The 16,256-nt window shown below is 44.0% G+C and overlaps 1 protein-coding gene across 1 annotated transcript in view; it reads right to left on the bottom strand.

Annotated features, from left to right (window-relative positions):
- LOC311007114 (protein NLRC3-like) overlaps nucleotides 1-16,256 on the bottom strand; it is a gene marked incomplete at both ends in the record, with an annotated part of 86,491 nt that overhangs the window by 61,998 nt on the left and 8,237 nt on the right. The window contains one exon of the mRNA XM_084000202.1: nucleotides 10,438-10,669. Coding sequence (XP_083856328.1) covers nucleotides 10,438-10,669 — 232 coding nt within the window. The remainder of the gene's footprint in view (nucleotides 1-10,437; nucleotides 10,670-16,256) is intronic.

Genomic DNA, 16,256 nt, shown 5'->3' with positions numbered 1-16,256 from the left:
CATCGTGGTTTTAGATTTTTATTTAAAGAGCATCGTCGGGTCGACGATGAAAATGGGTGGGATGGATTGTAGTGGTATGAGGCACCACTGTTAGATTGAACACAGGGTTCTGCTACACCGACACTCCTTTTTAGCTTGTAGCCAATCGTTGCTCAAGCCTAGAGTATAAAAGTAGGCCGTGTCCCTCCTTCTGACCTCTCGCTTCCTGCTTCTTCGGCCCGCCCACTGACAGGTCGTTGCATGGCTGCTCCCAGCAGAGCACAGGTAGGCACACTTTAGCGTGCTGTTTGTGTACATTGTGAGCGTTGTTTTAATTTAATTCAAACCGTAACTCCTTAATAGATCCGGCATCTCCGCCGCGGTCGAGGCGACATAATGGGTCGTTAACTGCCGCCGACCGGCGTGTAGGTGAGTCACTGAGAGTTTCTGTTTTTTTAATCGCTGTAAGCCAGGTGCTAAGTGTCTTTTCGCTCCTCTCCCTCTAACAGCCGGCCGGTTGTATGGCGCGTGGTGGCCTACTCCCCCCGCCACGCCGACCCTCTTCACCCCTCTCCCTCTTTGGAGGGGACGTTAAGTGACCGGACTGAACCGGGGTTTTTGGACGCTAAAGCTGAGTAAGAAGAGCACTATCCGTCATGGATATTTAGCCACGGCTACATGCTACCGCTGCTTCGCTGCCAGTCTGCTGCTACTATGTTTCTGCCCTCCTTGCTGCTTCGGCTTGGTTTGGGGTCCTGTCGGCCGACTGACCGACTTCCTTCCTGTTACTGACCCTGCTCCCGCTGCTACTGCGCGTGGTGCCGGTTGGTGTGTGTGTGTGTTTGGCTGCCGCTCGTGTGCGCTGCTACGGGCTCTACCTGGACTTTCAGCCACTCACCTGGACTGCGTGTGTGTGTGAATGTGGAGGTAGACAAGGGTTGGTTATATTGTTTTGGTTATGTGTTATGTGATTGATGGTATAATTTCTTCATTTAGTTTTCATTTGGAATTTATTTGTATTAGTTTATCATTGATTTGTTTGGCAGAGCCCTCTTAATTTTGTTTTCCTTTCCCCCTCCTAGAGCTGAAGGCCGACGGTGGTGGTGGTGGTGGTCCTTCTGGGTGGTGGTGATCCCCGTGTGTGTGTGACCCCCGTTCAAGATTTATTTTGTGTGCACATCACGTTTTTGCTGTGTGAGTGGGGTGCTCTCCCTTTTCTTTTGGCATCACCTTCCCCCTTTTGACCCCTCCTCCGGCCGGTAAGCCTCAGCCTGCAATCCCCTTCTCCTGGGCCTCCTGTTTATTAATTTCCTTTTTGCAAACCTTGTCATCAATTTTAAATAAACTTTTGTATGTGATCATTGAACTCCGTCTCCTACCCTCCCTGAGTGAACGAACCTGAGTGTCCTTTGATAGGTGATAGTTGACCTTTAGTACGGGTCCTTGGGCCCTAACCCAAGGTGGCGTTGTTGGCGACAAATTTAGTATATAACATAATAGAAGTTCACCCTCGCATTGCCACATAAAGAATTAGGTTCTATTGTAAAAACTGCAAAACAACAGACAGATTGGAAACAGCTGACGCCACAAATAATGTATTCCTCTACTGCTAAAACATATAAAATACAGGTTTCTTGCACAGATCAGGCACTCATGGAACATGTTCAGATCTCCCGTCACCACGGCCGTGAAAAGACAGATCACCCAGATTCCGCCGCCATGTTGGACTCTCTCCCAAACTCTCTGTGGGCCACTGGTCCCACTGATGTGGGTTTGGTAGACTGCCCACCTGTCACATTTTCTTTGAACACCACGGATCCAATCTGGCTTCCTCAATATCCGCATAAACTACAGGCCGAACTCGGTATTGCAGACACCATTGAGGGGTTGTACAAAAAGGGGGTGTTGATTGACTCACACTCTCAATGGAACACACCCATCTTACCTACGGAAAAGAAAGGTACCGGCAAATATCGGATGGTTCAAGACCTGCGTTCCATTAATAGTGCATTACGTACCGCCACGACACCGGTCCCAAACCCCTACGTTGCTCTCACCAATCTTGACCCCCGGCACCAGTGGTTCACCTGCATTGACCTGGCTAATGCCTTTTTCTGTCTTCCTCTAGCTGAAGATTGCAGAGACATCTTCTCATTTACCTATCGCGGTAGACAGCTGACGTACTCGCGTATGCCCCAAGGTTTCGCCCTCTCACCAGGTCTGTTCAATCAAGTACTCAAAGACATACTGTCAGAATGTGCCCTGCCACCACACACCACCTTAGTGCAGTATGTTGATGATTTGCTATTAGCAGCACCCACGGCAGCTAACCACTCCAAGCTACCAAACAGATCCTACTACATCTGTCTCAGAAAGGCTTCAAGGTTAGTAAATCTAAGCTGCAGTTAGCCAGAAGAGCCGTCTCTTTCCTAGGCAGACAGATATCTCAGAGTGGCTCCAGCCTCTCCCCTCAACACAGAGACACCATCCTGCACCACCCAAAACCTCATCTGGTCAAGGAAATGCTTTCTTTCCTTGGCCTCACGGGGTTCAGCAGGAATTACGTCGCTGACTACACCTCTCTCACCACGCCCCTTCGTGACCTCATTCGTGAACATGGCATGCGTAAATTAACAGCTCCACTAACATGGACCACAGAGGCAGACAAAGCCTTCATTGATCTGAAACAAAGGTTATCCACGGCCGCCGAACTCGCGGTTCCCGACTACTCCAGCACTTTCTACCTTGATGTTTCTGGAACACCACACTGTGTTAACGGGGTGTTGTTCCAGAAAAAAGGGGGAGAGAGGAAAGTATTAATGTACATCAGTACGATGCTTGACAACATGGAAAAAAGACATCCACCATGCACGCAGCACGTGGCCGGAATCGCAAAAGTCATTCAAAAAACAGCACACATAGTGATGGACCACCCACTACATGTACTAACAACACACAGCGTTGTAGCGTACGTCAATTCCGCCACATTCACACTCACAGCATTGAGACAAAGACGCCTGTCAAAAATCTTAGAAGCACCCAACCTCACATTCACGCATGAAGGCACCAACATGGCAGATCAAATGGGAACAGGTACGCCCCACCAGTGTGTAGATAAGGTCCAGAAGGAAGAAAAAGTCAGACCAGACCTACAGGCAGAGCCTCTTACTGAGGCTAGAGAACTGTACACAGATGGTTGCTGCTACAGACATGAGAAGCAAGGATTAATCTCAGCCTATGCAGTAATAGAACAGATAGGACAGAACACACGCACATTGAAAGCAGAAAGAGTCTCAGGACAGCAGTCAGCTCAGAGAGCAGAAATATTGGCAGTTATAGAAGCATTAAAACTAGGAGCAGGACAGGTAGTTAACATCTACACAGACTCAGCATATGCGGTAGGCGCAGTACATCTAGAGCTACCACAGTGGCAGAGAATAGGATACCTCACAGCATCCAACAAACCCATTAAACATGAGGAAGAGATGAAGCAACTCGCAGCAGCTTTGATGTTGCCACAGAAGGTGGCAGTAATAAAGTGTAGAGGGCATGAAAAGCTAAATACAGCCACAAAGCGCGGAAATGACGCCGCGGACCTAGCAGCCAAACAAGCTGCAGGATATGTACATAGTATGATGATGGTCTGTCCAGAGAAAGACATTGACACAGACATAAATGAACATGCTGAAATCGAACATATAAAAACTGAGCAAAGAAAAGCCTCACCACAGGAGAAATCTATGTGGAAAAGTAGGGGTTGTACAGAAACAGAAGGTTTGTGGCGAGGTCCTGATGGAAGGATCATTTTACCGCCAGGAATCAGAGAAATAGCACTAAAAGAAGCACATGGGGTGGGGCATGTCGGAACAGCACAGATGGTGAGAAATTTGGAAAATTGGTGGCACCCTTTTATGAAACAAATGTGTAAATATCATGTAAATACTTGTCCTGAATGTACGATGTACAACGCCAGACCAACGGTCAGACCCCACCCTGGACGTTACCCTCTGGAAACAAAAGCAGGAAGAGAAATTATCATAGACTACACAGATATGGTAAACTCGGTTCAAGGTTGTAGATATATGTTGGTATGTGTTGATGCATATACAGGTTGGCCAGAGGTTCTTCCCACAAGGAGGGAAGACAGTAAGACGGTGATAAAGTTCCTCATTAATCAGTACATTCCAAGACATGGTTTTCCGGAACGAATTAGGTCTGACAATGGCACACACTTTAAAAACCATGATCTGCAGAAGGTGGAGGAGGTACTGGGACTCAAACACAAATTTGGGTCTGTATATCATCCCCAGTCACAGGGAAAGGTTGAAAGGATGAATCAGACCCTTAAAAGTAAAATAGCTAAAATCTGTGCCCAGACCAAGATGAACTGGCTGGATGCACTCCCACTGGCACTTATGTCGGTACGTAGCTCAGTGAATCAGAGTACAAGGTTCACCCCATTCGAGTTATCTACTGGAAGAATGTTTCCAGGGCCACAAACAAAGCTCGTGGGGTTAACTTTGAATGATCAGTCTCTAACCCCAAAACAGTACTTTCATGCTCTGCAGACTCTTGTTTCAGAATACGCAAAGCAGGTTGGTGAAAACACTGGAGGAGAAACAACAACAACTCCCGACTCCGAGTGGGTACTGCTGAAAGTGACCAAGAGAAAGTGGACAGAGCCACGCTGGACAGGTCCGTTCCAGGTAAAGGAGCGCACCTCACACGCCGTTCGGCTGAACGGCAAAGGAGACACGTGGTTCCACTGGAGCCAATGTGCAGCAGCTGAAGCCCCCGCCAGAACCCTGGGGGAAATCCGAGAAACACTGCGTGAGCAGAACAAAGGAGCAAAGTCCACCGATCAACAAGGGGCAGAATAATCCCCTGGTGGCAAAAGGGTGAGGTAGTCTAACCAATACCCCTAGGGAGGAAGTGAAATAGCGTTCCTCTCCAACAAGTGGTGTGCCAAACCACCAACCAGGATCGTCGAGGCGCCCAGAAGAACATGCCGCTCACCTTCCTCATCATCTGTTGGTTTGTGGTAATGTTGGTTTTTGCCTGGAGTCTCCACCACCTGTACACCACAGGAACAACTACATTATAATACCTATAGCATTACATCTTGATGGGTACATTTTATCTTCTTGTCATATTTTACCTTATTATGTTTTAAAAGTACTGCGCATATTGCTAAAAGAGTTGTGTGACTGAGATACATAGAGAGTTTGAATCTGTCTTGGGAGTAACCCTGCCCTGGACTACTTGTTGGAAAATTCTCGTCACTGAAGGTTTTTACTGCTTGCTACAATGTTACTGTATGGGAAATATAAACTTCTGTTGGGACTCAGTATTTTCTCATTAGCCACAGTTACGCTGATATTTGCCTTATGCGAATGGTCTACATCACTGCACTCCACTCAAAAAGGGGGACACGATGTTGCTCCGCCCCAGAAACGTAGCACCACTGACGCTCAAACATGTGAATCCTCCTACTCATCCCCCTCGGGGTCTCGCGGTACCCCTCTGATATTCTGTTCCCCAGCCAATGCAACCACCGTCATCCTGGTCCCATACGCAGCCCTGGCGCGTAGGGGTAGTGGTTTCTCTGGGGGTTCGGGATCCGACTACTATGCAACTATAGGTGGGGTGGGTTGGAGTGGATTAATTGGGGAAACAGGGTACGATTGGTCAAGCTATTCAGTAGGCACTGCTCGAACTCACAGGAGGAATTTTAATATGACAAAAACCGACCGTGGTCTCGTTTTTACCTACAACACCACCTCCAAAATGTGCCTGACCCTCATCCTTTACCAATATGCGACCGGCGGTGATCCCCGATGCCTGATTGCATTATGTTATGACCCAAACCAAAAAACACCCTCCGTGTCCACCCTGGCCCAAGAACAAGGAGGCCAAATCATAGTACTAGGCGGCGACAGCGGCATCAGCCCAATTGATGAACTGTTCCAGGTTTCTACCGGTATTTCAGCAAGCAGTAACAATTGGTTGTTGCTCGCTGAACAAGCGGCTAAGGCTACCGACTCAAGTTGTGTAGTTTGTCTAGGCGCCAGACCTATTCTCCGGGTTATTCCAGCGTCACTGACCTCGTCATGTCTCATTGACGTCATGAATAACTCTGTTCCTAACCGCGCCGAGTGTAAAGCCTGGGATATTATCTATCCCCTGGTTACAAGTACCCCGTCCAAACCCCTTTTCTCCAAAGACATTGCCCCAGGTAATTTCTCCTGCATACGTCTTAACTCCACCGGCCCTAAGCTAGGTAACCTCAATACCTCACTCTGTTCAGAGACCCTTAATGTGACCACTGACTTCACCCCCATATCTCGTGCGGATATATGGTGGTGGTGTGGTGAGGATAAAATCTATGACAGCCTACCCCGTAATGTAACTGGCCATTGTGCATTAATTTCCCTTTTACTCCCTGTTAATATCTACCCCGTTGCTGCGAAGGAACTCATGCAACGCTTCAACACCCTCCTACCTACTACATGGGGTGGGAGGTCTAAAAGATCCAGTCATAACCCCTGGTTGCATGCTGATGACCCCACCTACATCGACCCCATAGGCGTTCCACGCGGTGTGCCTAGTGAATACAAACTAACGGATCAGATTGCGGCCGGCTTCGAATCCTCCCTCTGTTGGTGGTGTACAATTAACAAAAACGTTGACCGCATTAATTACGTCCATTACAATATCCAGCGTCTAGGTAATCAAACGGAAGAAGGATTTAGTGCTGTCCACGAGCAACTTAAAGCTACCTCCCTTATGACTTTCCAAAATAGAATTGCTGTTGACATGCTCCTAGCCGAGAAAGGAGGTGTCTGTGCTATCTTCGGTGACCAATGTTGTACTTTCATCCCCAACAACACAGCCCCCGACGGTAGGCTAACTAAAGCAATTGAAGGTCTAAGGTCCCTAAACAAGAAAATGAAGGATCACTCAGGTGTAGACACCTCCATGTGGGATAACTGGATGGAGGCCTTTGGAAAATACAGGTCTCTGGTGTCATCATTGTTGGTATCAGTGGCTGTGTTTGCCTCCATCCTGACCCTATGTGGTTGTTGCTGCATCCCTTGCCTTCGCTCCCTGTGCAATCGCGTCATCACCACAGCTATAGAAGGTAAACCGCCCGCACACCTCACGATGCCTTTACTCACGGTAACTGACATTCCCTCTGATTGTGAACACGAAGATACTGACCTTTCCATGTTTCACGTTTGAGAAGGAGGTGTGACTCCTTACTCAAATCTTTCACACTATTTTTGCACTTAAATCTTTCACACTATTTTTGCACTTAAGTCTTTGACACTGTTTTTTGCACTCAAGTCTTTTTCACTGTTTTTTGCTATTATGCCAAAGTAACTAGACGTACATGCAACCGCACTGCCTTATTTTGTTCATGATAATTATGTTGGTGCTAGCCACCCTCACAGATAGCATGTGCGGCTCTACCAAGGGGTCTGTGATATATCTGAATGGAATAATAAAGTGGATGAGTGTTGATTTTTTGCTTACAGCTCAGTTTCACAGAGTGCCTTATATGTGGTGTTGGTTTTGAGGTTGTTTGAGATGTTTTTCTTTTCATTTGTGTGATCTCTGTTCAGAGATCAAAAGGGGGATTGTAAATAATAATACCTATGTTACAAAATGACATGTGCATAACAGGATGTGCCAGAAAGAGCAGAACTGAGAGTCACCACGACTTCAAGATAGCTACACACAGAATTTCACTACACATAGATCATGTGACCATAGGCCTGCACATCAGCACACGTCAGAGCTCACATAGACCATCACAGTAGTTCACGCCTTGCATGCTGGGAGGGACCAAACCCACAGCGTGTAAGACGGAACAGAAACATACACAGACCAGATCGTTCTCAGCTCTTCCTGGTAACACTGTCTATGTGTTACTGTATGATCTCCGCTCTCTGCAGACTGCGATTAAACACTTATCTGATTCAACCTTCGCCTCCTCCACTTTGTGTCTTGCCTCCCGACCTGGGTGAGATCCACACGAGCGGATCTCAACAAACTTTAACTGTAATTTTGTAAAATAATTTTAACATCAGTTTTGAATTCTTGCTGATGATCATCATAGAACAATTTCTTTTAATTAAACAAATCAATCCACAGACTCATTGTTGATATGTTCTTATCAACTGTAATGTCTGATTTATCTATCTTAGCTAGATCTATCTATCTATCAACTTGGTTTGTTCAGTCCTGGCTGGATGTGCTATTAAGATAGGCTTCAGTGGGTAGGCTATAGGTGCTGTACAAGCAAATCTAATATTGTCTCTGTACATTGACAACAACGATCTTTTTAACTGTGAAAACAGTGTGGACCTATTCAAGATTTGTGTTTGGGCAACACTGCCTATAAAAGGGGAAAAAGTAAAATTATTAATTTATCCATCAGATTATCTGTCCTGCTGCGAGTCCACAACTTTTTTTCAATGGGCTAGGCTGTATATAAATTAAAATAGACCATATAATGAGCTCCTGACGCTCGGCTCAGCGTATTCCCTCAGCTAAACAACTGCAGGCGGAGACGCTCAGAAAAGAAAGTAAACAGCAGCGGATCAGCACGATCTTTCCCTCCGTACAAAGGCTTCATTCCGATCCAGCTCCACTGGACTTTCAAAGTAAAGGTGAAGCCAGCTGTAAATGAGTTATATTGTAATAAAGGCCATAACTGTCGTGCTGGCACGAGAGCATCCGAACACACCTGAGTGGAACGTGGCTGGAGAGATTGCTCGGAAAAGACGTTCAAGTTTATGCTCTCTTTTTTCTGTATCGCTCAAGTTATGAGTGGGACTTTATTGCTGTACTGACTGTCTCCTCCGTTATCTGATGGCCATGTTCCTGTGTGCGTAGATGAACAGACAATACCTGATTTGCTGTACATTCAGTGGGTCTGCTGTGTTGTTGTGCTGTACTGAAGAAGCTGCATCCTGCCTCCTGTCCAGTGTGTTTTGACTGACACCCCATGGCGAGTACTATCCAACCAAAACCAGAACCCCCTATTCTACTGTACATAAATTGTGAAACAGAGGTGCTTTTATAGCCGATTTTAGGATGAAACTCTGAACATAGCAGAGGGACCAGGTTATGAGCTAAGCATAAGTTACCATGGTGATCTAGCCGGGTTAAGCCACCTTTGTAGTACAGGAGAGCCTGGCATTAGACTCAACATACCTCGCTAACACACTTACCTCGCTTCGCAGTACACCGATCTGGAGTCAGCAGAGTGTCTGTCCTCAGGAGAGACAGTGAGACCTACAGACGACACAGAGACACTGAGGAACCAGGACTGATCCCAAACCCAGCATACAGAGCTTCAGTGAATGCGGTGTTGAAGGTGTGGAGGTGGATCAGTGTATCAGAGAAGACACTGTAGAAGGACAGTATACCAGCAGGACAGTCCACATACACTGCTACTCTGTTAGAGACACAGGAGGAGATGGATTTTTTCAAGTTGGTGTGACGGACAGAGTAATGGCCATCACCATCAGAGCAGATCAGGCACCAGGACTGATCATTTTCTCCAAACAAACAATCTTTTCTGTCTCCTTTCCTTCTGATTCCTCTGTAACTCGCTGATATATTAACCACTCCTCTCCATTTGACCTCCCAGTAACAGCGACCAGTCAGACCATTTCTACACAGCAGCTGTAGACAGTAGTCAAATCTGTCTGGATGATCACGATATGGCTGATCCTCATCCACATGTTTCACCTTCCTGTTGTTGTGAGACAGTTTGACACTCATCCAGACCGTCAAAGATGAAGACGACCTGGAACTGATCAAAGCTGCAGATTCCTGCTTCTTTGGTTTCAGAGAAGAAGTGATGAACAAATTCCACCAAGCTGAACCTTTTCTCTTTCAGCACATTCAGCTCTCTGAAAGTGAATGGAAATGTTAAGTGTATGTCCTGGTTAGCTTTGTCTTCAGCCCAGTCCAGAGTGAACTTCTGTGATAAGACTGTTTTCCCAATACCAGCCACTCCCTTTGTCATCACTGTTCTGATTGGTTCATCTCTTCCAGGTGAGGCTTTAAAGATGTCTTCTTGTCTGATGGTTGTTTCTGGTCTGTCTGGCCTCCTGGATGCTATTTTAATCTGTCTGACCTCATGTTCATTATTGACCTCTCCAGTCCCTCCCTCTGTGATGTAGAGCTCTGTTAGATCTGGCTCAGAAGAGTTGGGTTTCCTGCTTTGGAGATCCCCTCAAACACACACTGGAACTTCTTCTTCAGGTGGGATTTGAGCTTATTTTGGCAAATTCCAAGATGGTTTTCTTAAAGAACAAGCAACAAATTAAATCAATGAATAAATTACAAACACAAGATTTAAAGATTCCCTAAATGCATTTGCTCTTTTCATGTCAGTATTTTGTCTAATTTTTCCAAAAATCTTTAGAGAAATCCTCTTACTGCTCTGCAGACAGTCAGCCAGCTCCACGTGCTTCATTCTCCTCAGGAAATTCAGTGTGATCTTCAGAAATGCCTCTCTGCTGCTGCTCCTCCTCTGGTCTTCATCCTGACCCTCCAACACCTCATCATCAATTCCATAATTCTCTGAGCATTCTGGGTAATCTGGTCTCAGGAGCGTCTGGACTCTCATCAGCTCGTTCTTCACAAAAGTGACAATGTTCTCCTCCAGCAGCTGGAACAGATGATAAACTGATCATTTAATTGAACCTGAAGACAAGAAGTGAGTCATGTGTCAGTCTGAAGGTCTGCTGGTCTAAACAGAAATAATGATGACATCAGAGGCAATGTAAAACAGATGTGTCGACAACAACATCAGCCCAGCAGTCTCATGTCACTGAACCTCTGTGGACAATAATCAGCCACATTTACCTGGGGGCTAAAATAAGCTCTGCAGCGCCCTCTGCTGTTTCAATTACACTTTACAGCTTGACGTGTTTACTAACAGTTTTTCCCCATTGCCCAGGTAGCGATGTGGGCGATGTGTGGAGCTCTGCGCATCACTGACATATCAGGTGAGTCTTACTGTGTGTGGGCGTGTCCAGGTGAGCTCTGTAATATGATACATGAAGGTGAGTCTGTCGGATGAAAGTGGAAAAAGTAGAAAAACTAAAACTGACGGTGAAAGACACGGAATGGCCACTTTCATTAAAGGTGTTTGACGTGAAATAGATCACCTGACAGAGTCCTGTGGATCAGAGGGAACCTAGACATTTTATCTCTCACACATTCATTAACGTTACAGCAAGACACTCACCTGAATAAAGATGATCTTCACTGACACTGAGTGGGTTTGGAAAAAATAACTTTTTTAATATTTTTTTTAAAATACCATTTTGTATTCATTCAAATGTGGGTTTAACTCATTTAGGCCTATATGGCTCATGGTAATGTGCACTGAGAAAGTGCAGCTTGAATACAGTTCATGTCAAGGTGAATAAAATAAAACAAATATTTACAAGAATTACACATTTTCAGTATGAAATTTTAATTTACAAGATATCTTATTCAATTCATAAAATTACTATTGGCCCACTGTATTATAATTTAAGAGTATTTTAATTTGAGAAGCAGAGACAGAGGGAGAGAGAATTTTCAGTTACAAAGACTTTTATTTATCTTTTATTCACTGTACAAAAACATTCTTACATTTACATTAAATCCAGATTAACATCAATGTTGGTCCAAACAGGAGAAGTTATGTCCTTTCGGTTCAGTTCAGTTTCCACTGTCTCAGATTTTTTATTCTCAGCAAGTAGATTATGTAAAAAACTGTAAAAGTAGCTAGTTAATGATAAAACAAAGTAAGAAGTAAGTAACAAATAAACAAATAAAATCCCATTAAAGCAGAAGTAAGCGGAAAGTTTGTGTTAATATAAGCCTTAAATAGCTAAATCTTCCGACAGCATAACTTACATAGAGTGTTTGGTCTGAAACACGGGTCTGTCAGTCACTCTGCTCTGCTGTAAGCCGAGGAGAAAACTTTCCTTGTATCCTACAACCTTTATCCAATGAGGAGAGAGAACGGCATAAAGGGGCGGTCCTCTCTGTGTGTGCAGCCAAGGGATGCGCGTGAATGTGGTGACGTAGGGACGAGGGCGGGGACTGCTAACTCCATCTGCTGACAAGAAGTTAGCCAAAACGATCGCTTACTTCTGCTTTAAACAGAGATTCAGAGATTTTTCTTTTCAGATTTAGCATTAGACTGAAAACAATGGATTTGGCGACATCTAGTGGCTGTAGTAATTATGACAGGATGGACAGGTCAATAAAACACTATACTATATGCTATATGACACAGAGGAGCAGTTTTCAATTCCTGTGTGAAACCTGCAGTTTTTGTTCTTTGTTAAATCTCAAAACAAATTTAAAAACATGTTGTTATTATTGTCCTTTCCTAAACCTGACCAAGCCATTACTGTGACTACAGTGATGATGGTGATAACGATATTGATCACAATGATGTTATCAAACAAATTAATATTTAGTGTGTGAGTCTAATACCGATCTGCTGTATAGAGTGTCTGATGGTGAATAGAGTAACCCTAACACTTCAGCAGCTGACCTGGAGTCAGCAGAGTTTCTGTCCTCAGGAGAGACAGTGAGACCTACAGACGACACAGAGAGACTGAGGAACCAGCACCAACACTGAACCCAGGATACAGAGGTTCAGTGAATGTGGTGTTGAAGGTGTGGAGCTGGGTCAGTCTGTCAGAGGAGACACTGTAGAAGGACAGAGTGCCAGCAGGACAGTCCACATACACTGCTGCTCTGTTTGAGTCAGAGGAGGAGATGGATGTTTGTCTGATGTTGTGACAGACAGAGTAACGACCACCATCATCAGAGCAGCTCAGACTCCAGGACTGATAATTTCCTCCAAACCAACAGTCTTTACTGTTTCCTTTCCTTCTGATTCCTCTGTAACTCACTGATATACTAACTTCTCCTCTCCACTCGACCTCCCAGTAACAGCGACCAGTCAGACCATTTCTACACAGCAGCTGAGGCGAGAGGTCAAATCTGTCTGGATGATCAGGATAAAACTGATCCTCTCTCACACATGTCACCTTCCTGTTGTTGTCAGACAGTCGGAGGTGTTTGTACGCTGTGTTCATGTCCAGTTCCAGTTCACAGGCGTCTGATGGAGAGAACAAGACACAACACAGCTGCAGTTTATCATCTGTTCATTTATCAACAACTTCACTGACAATTAATGAAAGTGAAGCATTCAAACTATTTCATACTGTGGAAAATTGTTTATTTGTCTGTCAAAACAGTGAGTTAGTGTCCAATCTTTATATGTCTTGGAACCTGGGGTGTCACTAGGTTTTAAGGACGGGGGGGCTTAGCCCCCAGGAGATGCACAGGATGTGAGGAAAATTCGGAGTTAACAGAAACCAGGTTGTTCTCCTCATCTCTGAACTCTGAAGAGCCTGGTGACGCGAGACTAGGGTTAAAGCACCGTCTCCAGGTGTGTTTATTGATAACTGGCTACTTTTACTTGCAACCATTGTCGGACCCTGTCTAATGAGTAACTGTGCAAATGTAGATGCTAAAAAAGTGAACCTGAGACATTTTACAGATGTTTTATTTTCACATAAAACCAGGTGGAATTTGTGGAATTTGCAACAAACAACTAGGACCTTCACAATGCATTTCAGCACCTTTTGAGCTGGAATATAACTTTTGACCATAAAACAACAAAGCGTAAGATTTCCATTTACGATTTTGTGATGCTACTCTTTGGCTGCTAGATCACAGAGTTTTCATCGTATGAAAAAAGCAGACGTGCGCTATTTATACGTTTTTGTTACATGTCTACATAATTGCCTGAGGTTTGAATTGTGTTTCATCTGGGTAGCAAAGCTTAATATAGGCTTTTAGGTGAATCTCTCCCCGTCATTTTGGTATGCTTCATGCAGGATTAGTGCTTGCTTGCACAGGGATCGTCTATACAGCACACATCTCACACATATATTTAAAAATAAAAAACACCAAATTATTTGGGGAGACTTAAATAATCTTTTTAACAATTTTAAAGCGTTCTCAGTGGTCTTTAAATTGTGATTTGAAGTTATTATGATGCCAAAATCACAAAACCTTTCCCTTCTGCAGAGCACCACTAGCTCATTAGCAATGCACCTCTGAGTCGTGGTCAGAGACAGCGCTGTTCTGCACCCTCCCCCATTCGCACCGAAGACACCCTCCACCCCCCCTCGCTGAGAGCTGGACACTGTACAATTAGGGATTCAGCGCATTTATTATTGTTCCAGCATGACCTGCCCATGTGTATTCTTCTATACTGTGAATCATTTTTCACTACATTTATATTAAACTCCAACAATCCAGTTCTAATAACATCAACAGTTACTGAACATGAGAGTCAAGACTTCTGGTCTTCTGGTGTGGATGAGGCTGATGAAGATCCACACCAATAAACACATGGAGTGAATAAAGTGTCAGCAATGAAACTGGATCATCATCTTCCACTGCAGCATAAACAAGTTTCACAACAGTCCAGATGTGATTATCCAATCATGAAGCTCATCAATATGCCTTTGATTGAACATCCACACACTCACACTTTAGTATTACAAGCACCGTTTATTTGGAGCACCAGTTTTATTTGACACTTAGGGAGTGTCAGACCATCTTTCCAGCCACACTGACAAAAACTGAATCCTGAATAAAACTCTGAAGAAATTAAACTTTGTACATCTGTAAAATGTAAAAAATCTAGTGTAACATGTGCTGGTGTGTTCTCATGAAACAAACTTAAAATACACTCACACTTTCTCAGATAATGTCTCAGTCTCTGAGGTCCACAATGGTCCACCCTGGAGGAGGAAACAAAGTCATGATTAAAGGGATATTCCGGCGTAAGTTTAACCCATAGTCCAACGCACCGTAACACCGAGTTAGACCCCCCCCTCGAGAGATGAAGTCTCCTAACCACTAGCTTCTCTAGTTGTAGCAACTTTAGCAATGACTGCACCATAACAAACAGCACAGTATATGGATCCACTATCAACCGATCAAAAAGCCACTCATAGCCACAAATAATGCTCAGAACAGCGCCAAATGTCATCAACAGTACAAGCAGGGTCCCAGCATACGACGCATCAAACATCTGTTAGCTTTGCCTGGTTTCTATTGAAAAGAGACGAAAACAACTCACCCACTCTCCTCCAGCTATACGCTATGCAGCAACTTTCCGCATCCAGCACAGCGTCCAGGTGCTGACAACACATGTCGGAGTCCGACTGGCAGCACAAACATCTGGTTTCAGCGGCCACTGGCACGCAGTGACCACACTGACCACTTGATTCCCCCAGGTCCAGCACATAGACTACACCGGCTCTCTCCCTCTTTCACTTTTCTCCTCCATTTCCTTCAGTTTGTCTTCAGTAAACTCAGTCTCAAACTGATAGGGGCGTCCATCGAAATGAAACCAGTCGTTGTTGTTCTCAACTCAGCCGTGTTGTCCCTTCTGTGATGTTTGCTTGTTACAGCCAGTGCTTTAAGTGGGAAAAAATAAGTGCCGGTACTCCCCTTTTCAGCTGTTGGCTGGTAAAGTAGGCGGTGTGCGGTTGATACCAGCACATCATTAAGTGACAGGCTACTCTACATTCAAATAAGATGCTGATTTTAAAAAAAAATGTTCAATTGAACTTTCCAGAAAGATTTTTAAGAAGTATTTTCTTGTTCTGTGAATAATGTGTGAAGACAAATTAATCAGTGTTTGTTATTTGAAATTTACCCACTGCAAAAAGTGTCTCTATCCTGTCATTGCCGTTTCTTTTGCGTCAACAAATTATTGCCAACATGAGTTTATTCACTACTGTAACTGCTTCTACAGTAGGAAACGTTTACAACAGTAAAGTCACAATACCCTGGTGAAAAAAAAGTGTACTTTATTGTATTTCAAGTATATTCGTATTTTGAATAGTATATTGAAAATGTAATTATACAAATTGTACTTTATATAAATATATAAAAATTACACTAACATCACACTTTCACGCTAACACTTTTAACACACTTGAAAATAATTATACTATATTACACTTTATAGAAATATATTAAACTAAAATATACTTAAAGTGAAATTTATGTGTAATTTCTAAAGTGTACTTATTTGAAATTTGTTTTCACACATACTTTTGATATATTTTAAAATGTATGCTAAAATTGTCATTGTAAAATACAATGATAACATATTTTGAAAGTATACATTTTAATATCAACACTGTAATATTAAG

The sequence above is a fragment of the Trachurus trachurus genome (assembly GCF_905171665.1).
Source record: "Trachurus trachurus genome assembly, chromosome: 24".
In the NCBI taxonomy this organism is placed as follows: domain Eukaryota; kingdom Metazoa; phylum Chordata; class Actinopteri; order Carangiformes; family Carangidae; genus Trachurus; species Trachurus trachurus.
Note: the sequence above shows the minus strand (reverse complement) of the source record. Positions and strands in the feature narration are given on the sequence as shown.